Consider the following 11,377-nt stretch of genomic DNA (forward strand, 5'->3'; position numbering starts at 1 on the left):
AAAGCAACCAATTTTGCTTTTGGGCTATTAAGTACCTAGGATAGTCTATATGCTCATCCTCATGACAAGAATGACCAGATAACTGGAGTAAACAAGAGGAACACGTAAAACGGTGAGGTGACACAGTACACAATGGATAATTTTTTAAATAACGGGAGCTAATGTTTATGGAGCACTTACGATTTCAGGCATTCTTCTAAGCACTGTATATGGATGACTTCATGTAACCCTTACAACAACTTTGCAGAATATGTTCTACTATTTTCATTTTATAGATGAAGAGGAGACCTGAGATAATTGGCCCAATATCACATAGCTAATATCTGTCAGAACTGGATCACCCACACAATTTGACTCCAGACATTGAGGAAAGGAATTGTATAGTGAAAGAAAGTGAGCACTGATGCAGCTCAGGAAAAAAAAGATCACCATCCTAGACTTCCTTAGGGTAGGCAGGGGAAACGAGTCAGACTCACCTTCTGTCCTTGCTCTGGCTACCCACTATAACATCCACAAAAAGTTTATAAAACACCCTATTTATCCCTTTCAATTACCCAGAACACACCTCTATGGAGAAGATAGTTTCTGACTGCTCCAAGTCTTTTCTGTAAAGCACAATCTTCCCATGTCACCATTTTTTTTTTTAAACCCCAATTCTACGTTACACAATACAGAAATTTTGGGAATGTCCATGAAGACAGCAACTGTGCTAAGCTTTTTTGAGGCTGAGTATCCTCTTTCTTCTTCCATTCTATGCCAGGTTTTATGAGTACCAGACTCTTGATCACCCTCTCTGTTTTTCTTTGGATCATGTATTCAAGTGTGCTGATGCCCCATGACAGTGTGAATATCTTGAATTGGACATAATATTATAAATGTGATTTGGTCCCTTCTTTCGTGGTGGGCTAGTTCACTACTATAATTTAAATAATGCAGCCAATGTCTAATTAGTCTTTTATGTCAGCCTCAGCTCTGTTGACTTCTATTAACATTTTGGTCAATGAGAATGGTATGAACTGATTGCTAGCCAAGAGTTCTTCCCCCTCATTTACTTTATTTCTGACATTCATTCATTGAAAGCTTTCTAAGCTCATATAGAGATAGGGTGCAATTTCCATTTGATAGAGACCTTGCTTCAAAGTTACCGACTCACGATTTGAATGTGAGAGATCTGGATTCAAATATGAATTCCAATATTTACCATCTGCATGATCTTCAGAAACTGAGAAACTCTCAAAGTTCATCTTATTTGTCTGGAAAATGCAGGATGAAAGTAACCTACAGGGTTGTTGTGAAATTTAACTGAGATGATATCTATAAAGAACACAACACAGTGGTCTGCTACCTGGTTCAGTTTTCACTTGAACCAGAGCAACTGAATATGGCCAGAAGAAAACACATTAGGATGGCTGAACTTATCACATAATCATTCATCTCTAGTTATCTGTATCTTCAGCTCCCATAGCTGATTTTTTTTTCACATTCTCTGTCCTCAAGTTTCTCTTAATTCCTATGTATACTTGGCTCCAAAGGGTCAGGGTCTTTTTATGTTTTGCCCACACTAAATTCCCAGCCCCAGGGTGCAGTGCCTGATACATAACAGACACTGTGGAATGTGATGAATGAGTAAATGCACAGCACATGGTAGATGATGAATAAATATCTGTTACTAACAGTAATTATTTCCCTGGATTTCAACAGTTTAATGGGGGAAGACAGTTGCATAGACAGACCATGATCATTCAATGCAATAATGGTAGTAGCAGACTGAGGAACCCACACCTATTGATGTGAGCACATAGCAGAGGAGGAGGGGAACTATTTGATTATGCAGGTGTTCTTCAGTTGCACCTTGGCTCATCAGAAGACTACTACCCCTTTCTCTTTGGATGATTTCTATCAGTCTCATTTTCCTACATGTAAAAAGATTATAATGACAATGTTGCCTTTGTGTAGTTATTTCTAGGACTAAATAGGGCAATATGCATTAAACACTGACCTCAGCAGCTGGCATATATCAATGCTTAAGCATGTGAAAAAAGAAGAGTGGCGTGAGAGTAGGAGAAAAAGTTTAGGACAGAGAAGAACATATGATGTTGGTAGTTTAGACAGAGGGGTAATGGTGGAGATAGTGAGAAATGGTTGGATGGTGGATTATTTTGATGATAGAGCTAATGGAATTTTTTGATGAGTTGGATGGGTAGAATGAAAGACAAGAGAAGTCAAGGATGAGTCTGCTACTGGGGAGATGGAGTTGCCATCTACTGAGATGGAAAAGACTATTCAGGGAGTAAAATTACCTTAGACCATCCGCTGCCATCAAAGGATACATTTCTTCTCTGATTTTCCTCTTCCCCCCCCCATACTTCTCAAATCACTTTATTAAACCCAATTTTTGTTGTCCATCATATTTTAACTGGACAGTTTATTATGGGCTAGAAACTTTCATTATGCCCTATTGATGTAAAGCTTAGAGGCTACTTCTTCATTGTATGGGAATCTCGTTTTCTTAGATATTTTTTGTTTATCTTCCTTATTAAGATTATAGCTTCTATATGGGCATAGGATTGGACCTAGTTTGGGTCTAGAATTTTTCTCTTCCAACTCCCTAGCACATGTGTGACATACCTGAGGATTGCTGGTGTCTTCCTCTGTAGCTATCCTTAACTAACTAAAATGATGGTTAATTTTTCCCAACTCTGCTGGCCATTCCAGCTTCATGAAAGATTTGCATATTCTTGACTGGAATTAGGCTTACAATTGACCCATTTATCACTGCCTTTTAAAATTCAATATAAATGAAACTTTGCCACGTAGGTAACTTTTGGCTAGGGTCAAACCACTGTTTGAATGATCAAAGTCCTTTCATAGCCACAGTTCAACTCTAAACTCTGGTGCTTTTAATCAGGAATATAACATGATTATTCTTCCCGTCAGAGAAGCTCAATCATCAGATACTGTATCTTTCTCCTTCTCACTTTACTAAATGTTCCTGACTGTACCTCTGCTCTTATGTCTATGCTCTCTAAGAGGAAAAGTTTCTCCCCAAAGCTGAGAAGTGTTGCCTCATTTATATGTGAAAAAAGTGAGGTTAGATAATTTATGAAACTAAGTTCACAGAGCAGAGTCAAAGTCACTGCTAAGCTGGGCATGGTATCATATGCCTGTAGTTCTAGCTACCCCAGGAGCTGAGGCAGGAGAATCACTTGAGTCCTGGAGTTGGAGACCAGCCTGGGCAACATAGCAAGATTGCCAAGCGAAAGGCCAACTTTGCTAACTCTAATGTCTGTGCTCCTTTCATAATATGACTGTTTACAGGTGAAGAGCTTTTTCTTTACACACTATATTTTTTCACTTTCTTTTTAATTTCTAACAAAATTTAAAAAAAAACACCCTAGGTTTCCATTGTTATATTATGACTTTGTATTTCAGTGCTACCAGTATATAATTGGTAAAAGGCTTCATTGGGATGTGAGTAGACCTTGTAAGATGAATAGGTGAATTTGCCCAGAGAGAAAAAGTAGAACAAGTAATCCAGGGAGCAGGTAGAACTGGAATTAAAGTCCACATGCTTGTGTAGGGGGTGCCAGATTATAGAATGACTTAAAAGCCCAAGTGACAGCTGGATTTTATTCTTCAAGCAATGAGACACCAGAGTAAAGAGGGGGAGGGGAGATGATTTTGTGCATCAGGGACATTACTCTGCAGAGTTGTACAAGCCTAGTGTGGGCAGCCTAGTTAACTCAGGAATCCAGGCATGAGATGATAAAGGTTCCAACTAAGTTGTCATAAGATACAGCTTGTGCAATATTTGCCTCTATAACCTGTTAAATATCATTCTTCTCAGTGCCAACAGTGTTCATGGAAACTTGAAAGCCACCTGGAGAAAAGAATTTCAATGATAGGACTCTGCATTCAAAAAATAATGATATACTGTCTAGAGCATCAAGAAACCTCTCAGGGCTACTCTCTGTGGTCATTTATATCCATGTCAGGGGAGTCCTGTGAAAACTTAGTAACTACATACCCTGCATCATTGCCCTTCACTTAGCATTGCATTACTCAAGAAGGTGGCTGCATACTATCAGGCAGATAAAGATTTTGTAGCTTAGAAAGGTTGAATGAGTTGCTTAAAGTCACAGATCCATCAAGGCCTAGGACTCACAGTGCTCTAGTGCCCTTTAGATTAAGAGCAAAGCTATGCATTGATACAAACATAGGATTTCAAGATAAAAAAAAAATTAGTAAAGTTAGAGAACTCACTGATTGGAGTAGAACTTTTTCTAATTTGCTCAACTAAAAATTAGGCAAATCCACAGAATGAAATGGGAAAATTAAAAAAAAATCTGTCTCTTTTTTTCCAAAAAAGATAGCCCATAGCTATTCCATGGACATATTTGAAAGTCTGGGCTTGAAATTTAAAAGAAGAAATTTAAATCTGATAAAGATACCTACTACTTCAATATTAAGGTTCATTAGTCTGTCATCTTGAAGAAGCAAAGTAAAACCAGAAGTAAGAAGAAATAATTTTTAATTAGTTGTTATTTATTTATTTGGTTAGTGAATTTCCTGATATATAGGCTCTAGCAAAAATGTCAGGCTAAATTTATCCCTTATCTGTAGGTTTGGGAAATGTGAAGTTAACATACAACTTTACTTTTTGAAATTGTCACCCTTAGGAATAAATTCCTAAATTCGTAATTCTAAATTTTTAGTACAAATGCCAATGTTATAAAATTCATTCCAGGGGTATAGAAAAAAGTAAGCTAAGCTTGTAAGAAAGATACCACTAATCTAGAAATTGTGGGCACAACCTCTAGATTATTATTATAATAATGTAGATCACTCCAGGCTCTGTCTTCCCTGTTGGGCTGACAGAACAAGGGCAATCCAGTCTCTTAGAAGGACACAGGATCCTTTAGATATTTTATCTGAGTTTACCAAGTACAATGAGGAAATTAAGTAGGAATACTAAATAATATTTTATTCAGAAAAAAAATAGGACGCATTAAAAGACATCAACAAGGAACAGAGTAATCTCACAGATCATTGAGGTAGGTGTATTCTATCAAAACCCCAAAGATCTAAAAGTCAAGAGGCCCTTTGTACATATAACAGGCTCAACAGAATGGAGACTCAGCTCATGAGCCAAGGAGACCTCAGAAAAGGTTCTTTTATTAGGTCTTTTTTTGGGGGGGGAGGTAAGCATATTTGGAAGATGGCCTTATGGCTCAATTGCAGCTGTTTGACAAGGTTGTTTTGAAGCCATTGTGACCTGGCAACTCGGAGACCCTGGAACATGTTAAAGCTGCCCGAGAAATGAAAAACAAAACCTTCCATCTCTGTTTATAATCCCCAAGGACAGTAATAGGTGAAATAAATACCCTCACTCCCCTCGCTCCATCGAAGACTCCCAAGAATGGATGGGTCAAGGCTCAGAGATGGGATAAAATAACACATGGGCTTAGACATTTTTATTGTGTGTGTTAGTTTCCAACTAAATACATATACACATGCTTTTTGCTTTTTGACAAGGTTCTGTAAAAATGGCCTCTGAACCAAACCAGCCCTGTTCTTTACACTATAATAACAATCTTCATCTTCAAGTAAACACACAGTTCTCTTTGAGAAAGGAAAGCTCTGTGTTTTTTCTTGCTGTGGGCAAGGCAAATAGATTTTAGAGGGCCCTGACAGTTACTTGAGAGTTTTCACTTCTGTGGCTTGTTCTTTTGAAACAAAGGAGGGGATTATAGCTATAGACTGAGGGAGGGGTTGTCATTGGATTAAGTGGATGGCCAGGCTGGCTCTGCTATAAGAGAGGCATACAGAATTGAGAGAAAATGTTCTCTTTTGACTGTATAAAGGGCTTAGTCCTGGAGTCCTGAGAAATCTGAGCTTACAATCTCAAATTGAAAAAAAAAATTTCTCTAAATTATAACTTTTAAAATTCAATTTTCCATAACAAATATTAAAATCAGAGACTGATATATTTTAGTACCAATTCAAAGAGACGATTAAAATCAAAGAGAAAAGCACACATTCATTTATTTTGACACTGAGTATTAATAAAAGAATAATATTTGCAGATCAGTCATTTTATCTACCTCATTTAGTAATCTTTTTTTCATTTTAGTTTTGTCAATCTTGCTTACCAGTCACAAAAACGAGTGTATAATTACATTGAAATTTTGCAAAGAAGTTAAAACAATTGCATAATACAATTTTGTTTTTAGTATTCTATTAAAGTCCTCAATTTTCATCCATGTATTTGGAAATATTCATAGGCTAGACTTTATCGGTCAAGTTTTTACTTGATAGAGATGAGAGAATGGGGCCACCAACTTCCCACCCTATATGTTAATATATGTTTCTTTGAATACAAATTCTTCCCCAACCTTTCTTCCCTTTAAGTCATCATTGTCTCTGATGGTACCATTCCTAGGCCATGCTATGGGTCCCTGTTCCCTGTCTCTCCACATATAGTCCATGCAACACACAGCTGGGACTAGGGCTTTCCTACAATACAAATATGATCCTTTCACTCATTTCATAAGAAAAATGCAAACCCAGGGCCAAAGACACACACTGCAGGAGGGGAGACTGCAACAAAAGCAAAGCAAAGCATTTTAGATGCTCACAGACTTGTAGGCATTTGAGAAATAATAGTCATTTAATTAAAATCAACTGACACAACTCCAAAAATGTAAAATTCAGCCAAAAAAATTAAGGTGATCTTAAACCTGTAAACATCTTCAGCTCATTTCTTTGACCTCATAGGATGAGAATCTGTGGGGTGCTCATGTAATGGGATATCTGGACTCTATGTTAGGAAGAATTTTCCTTTTCTGTGGGTGGAGGACCACGCAGGGCACTTGAGCCCCGTCCTAGTTTGGACCCTTCCCTCTCCTCCGTCGCCTAGCAGCTTTAACTTCACCAATGTTAATAGTTTATAACAGTTTCCCAAAACCATCCTTCTATTTAACACTTCAAAGATCTTCTACATGTTTTCTTTTTTTCCCTCTGTAGAGAATTTCCTTACTTTCTGTCTTTGCCTAAAAAATTGACGAATTCTTCAGAAGCTGACTCAAGCATCAATACCTCATCTCCTCAAATTTCTTCTTCTGGGTCACCATTTACCTTCAATTCATGCTTCAATATACTTAATGTACTCTGCTTACTTGTTTTCATGACTTTGTTCTGTACTAGACTTGATAAGTCCTAAAGGATGGACACAAATGCTTTTTCTATTTTGGTATTTTCTTGCAGATTCCCCAGCACAAAATTGGCACACCGCTAAATAGAAATTCAGGAAAAATGATTATTACCCACATCTTCCTTTTAGCTGTGACTGTTCCATGTTAGTCTGTCCCATGACTGTCCCACAATCCATCCCACAGCTGATTATCATTTGCCTTTTCAGTTTTGTGTTCAACAGCTCGTTCCAGGAGAAGATCAAGGCCAGTGCTCTGCATCTTGACTCCAGATTTTAAAAATCCTGCGGCCCTCACTCTTAGGAAAAGCAGAGGAGGTGACATTGCTATTGGGATTCAAAACAAAATCCTTCCACGAATGTAACTCAATTTGTTTAGGTGCCCTGGAGTACTGATGTTTGAAAATATGCAATGGCCATGAAATAGAGTATCAAATTCTGTAGGCAAAAAGCCATAGAACCCATATCCCCAAAATGAACCATAGTGCCTTCTTTTACTCACCAATTGCACATCTTGGGAACATATTTTAAAAATCTGATCTTGTTTTAAATCAAAGTATTTTCCAATGTCTACATTACAGCCAGTTCTCCTTATATTATTTGTGATTGCAGCCTGTCATTGTGATCAGTTTTTTCCACTACTTAACCGAGTGTAGTATCATTTCTACTTTGCTACTGACTGATAGTACTGAGAAATGTAAGCTGTAAAACTGAAATCAAGAAATGTTAATAGGGGGTGACCATATCCTTTTACAGTGCTTAAAAGCTTAAGCTGTAATAATAAAATGTTGGCTTTTATTTCCTGAAATAATCTGAAGAAGAACTTGAAGGAAATGAAAGTAAAATCCAACTGGATTACAAAATTAAGGCAGAGTTAAGAAAAAAATGCTTTGAGTGCCAGAAGAAATCTAAAATAAATAAAAGATAATACATTTGAGATACTACAATTTGACCCAGACAATTGCTATAAAGTTGTGTAACTGGAGACTCCTTGAAGAATCTAGTAATGTGCTCATTGGAAGAAAGCAGAAAAAACATTTTTCCCTGGATACTCATGTGTATTCAACCAGCTAGCAGGATTGTAGAGAGGGAAAAATGGATTCCTGGTGTTTTAGACACAAAGCACTAGAACAAAACCTTGTCAGCTGCAGAATGGTCAGACTAAGCAAGCAAGAAAATTAATTCTTGACAAAATTGGTCTATGCTTAAAGACAAAGGGGACTCTATCATACCCTAGTACTGACAACCACAGGAAAAGGTAAAGCTATCTGGTGTAGTAATTAATTAGTGACATGCACAGTAACCTATTCTAAGTGTAGCATTCAAAACCATGGATAATTACCACGTTTTTGAGAATTTTGAAAGAGTAAGGTGAAATCTCTTTTTGAAATTTCTATTTGACTCGAGAGTTCCCGCAGAGGTGTTACAGAATCCTACAAGGTTGCTGAAAGGGGTAGACTTTCAATATGTCTAGTTAATAGTAGCAGAAAAAGTTTAAGGGAACATGTCACATAAGTATGTTCGTATTAGTCAAGGTTCTAGCAAATACACAAAAATCATCCTGTTCGCGAAAGTTAGCCTTTAACCATGTGTAACAAATCTGAAGATGCAGAGTAAGTCATGCATTCCTCCCACCCTCAGGAGTGCCTCTGCATTAGGTCTATTATTCTGTATCTCCTACAAGTTATACTTTAAAATTATCTTTCTCTTTGTTTTAGGTATTTCATTTTATTTTGTCTATTAGCTCAAAAATAAGTCCTCTTTTTTTTCTACAGAATCCATCCTCTGCAGCTTTTCTGAATATTTTTTCTGGCAACAGATTCTCCTTAGAAACATATACACTCTCTCCAGACAAATGTGCTGGAGTGCAAATGAACACATATACTTTCAGTCACACTCAACTCACACTCATATTTAATGCGGTGCTCACCATTCTATGGGTGCATTGATCACATACTTCCATCTGTGGACACCAGGTTAGGAATTCTTGCTTGGCTGATTTGTGTTGTTCTGGCACTAAGACAAAATTATTAAGGAGAAGTCTGCCTCTGGTTCATCCTGCTCCTTTTCAGGGAACACTTACAAAGTGCCAGTGAGATGCCAGATTTAACTTTAGACAATAAGGACAAAGTCTGCTGCAATTCTTTTGTCCCACCTATTTTTAATGTCTTAGAAATCCTCTGTACATTGTGGTAACATTTTAAACATTTTATATAAGTGGCAATATTATTTTTTAAAATCATAGGGTTTGAATTTGTTGCTGAGCAGATTCCTTACCATAAAATCCTTACAAAGTCATGATCAAGAGGTAGAAATACAGATCATATCTGGATATTTATGTATTAAAATATCATAGTGCACCTCATAAGTATGTGCCATAAAATTACTAACTACTCTGATTTGAAATTTATACATGCATCAAATTATCAAAGAGTACCCCCCAATTATGTACAATTAAAGTAAATCTTTTAAAAAGACCCTTACTGATAGTAAGGGTTTTAAGTGGCTTTGAAGACTGTAGCAGGATTACCTGGCAAAAACAATTCTTCCTGAAGTTTTGCTCTGGCCTTCCGGGAAAAACATCTTTTCTTCAGCCAATCAGCTTCAAATTCACTGCAATGCTCATTCGGCCATGTGATATTCACCTTGTAATAAAAAGAAAATATCACCTAAGTGTACATTATACTTCCAAATAATTGTGTCCTCTCTGGTTGCACCATTTCTCAATGCTATTTAAGGTGTTCAGGGAATCTAGTTATCCCTTGCAGGTCAAGGCGATACATCTGAGGATGAGTCCACCAAAATAGTTATGCAAAAAGTAGAATTTGGCTTGACCCAGAGTCTTTTTTCTACATTCTCTAAACTTGTGATCCCCAAATATCCTGTGATGACTGGAGTTAGATAGTAATTACGATTCCTGGCAAGGGTATTAGAAAGAGTAATGGTAATGAGACAGAAATAATATTACTAATAAAAGTGAGAACACCTGGTCCTCAGGTTGAGACAAAGATAAAAAAATGGGAAAAGTATGCCCTTTCTGCTTAAATCTTCCCTTCTGATAAGAATTCTGGTAAATTTGGTCATTCATCATTTGGTTTTGAAGACTATTCTTTCAGGGCAAAACTTTACACCACTACTAACTAATAAAAAATACATTGATAAATTTTAAAAAAGTCATCAGTACTATTTTTTGAGTGTCGTCTGTATATTGAGCAGTATGTTAAACTATTCTTTTTTAGCCATTTTATCTCATTGAGTCCTGACAGCATTACTATGAACAAATTTTATTAGAACCCCTAGTTTACAAATGAATAAACTGAGGCTCAAAACCACTGACATAGTTGTGTCTTCAATGCCATTCATGGAAAGAATAATGAGCAATAATGCAGATTGTATTAAAAATGGTACAAGTAATAATAATAGCTTATACTTTCATTTACTGAGTATGCTTAATTTGCATTGAGCACTACATGAACATGATCCTATAGTTGGAATATACATAATCACATTAAAAACAAGTTATTTGACTTATTTTAGACGAGCCCCTTTATTTGTCTGGAAGAGAAGGAAGTGATTCTTTAGAGGTATTACCTTTTTTTTGTCAAACTCCAGGTCTTTAATACCAATGTTCACATCAAGGGTTTCCAGGAGAAGTTTCCGTGCTTTTGCAGAATCCAGGTAGCAATCGGAGCACTGGCAGTTGTCTCGCAGCCATACAGCTGGGTAGAGAGACTCTGTCCCATCATTCCAGAGGATTTGCATCAAGTGATTCCCATCCAGAGCTTCTGCCTTTTGGATGGCACAATGCATGTTTCTGGTGTTTGAGGGTAAATCCTGTTAGAGAGCTGCTGTTAAATCAGTGTTCAAAGAAATAGTCAGATGGAGTGGATCTAAACTTGACCTCTGTGAGTGTGCACAGTTCAAGTGGACTCTGGCCTCTACTAGTCACCTAGCTGCCTGAGCCTGTGGATTTGACTTATCAATTCTGGGGACCTTGTTCTGATGAGAGCATTTCAGATGCTATAAACAGAAACACAGTTGCTAAAAGTAAATAAGATAAAAAGAATTCCTTGTTTTTCTTACAGAAATTTTAGATAATAAATTCAGAACCAATCCTGGCCAGGATTCAGATAAGAAGAATTCCTTGTTTTTCTCACAGAAATTTTA

At 36.9% G+C, this 11,377-nt stretch overlaps 1 protein-coding gene across 1 annotated transcript in view; it reads right to left on the minus strand.

Moving 5' to 3' along the window:
- Positions 1-11,061, minus strand: part of Bbox1 (gamma-butyrobetaine hydroxylase 1) — a 51,890-nt gene extending 40,829 nt beyond the window's left edge. The window contains exons 1-2 of the mRNA XM_077797785.1: positions 10,802-11,061; positions 9,741-9,855 (exon numbers count right to left, since the gene is read on the minus strand). Of these exons, the coding sequence (XP_077653911.1) occupies positions 9,741-9,855; positions 10,802-11,020 (334 nt within the window). The 5' untranslated portion in view covers positions 11,021-11,061. The remainder of the gene's footprint in view (positions 1-9,740; positions 9,856-10,801) is intronic.
- Positions 11,062-11,377: the final 316 nt, after the last annotated feature.

This window comes from Urocitellus parryii, chromosome 4 (assembly GCF_045843805.1).
Source record: "Urocitellus parryii isolate mUroPar1 chromosome 4, mUroPar1.hap1, whole genome shotgun sequence".
Taxonomy (NCBI): domain Eukaryota; kingdom Metazoa; phylum Chordata; class Mammalia; order Rodentia; family Sciuridae; genus Urocitellus; species Urocitellus parryii.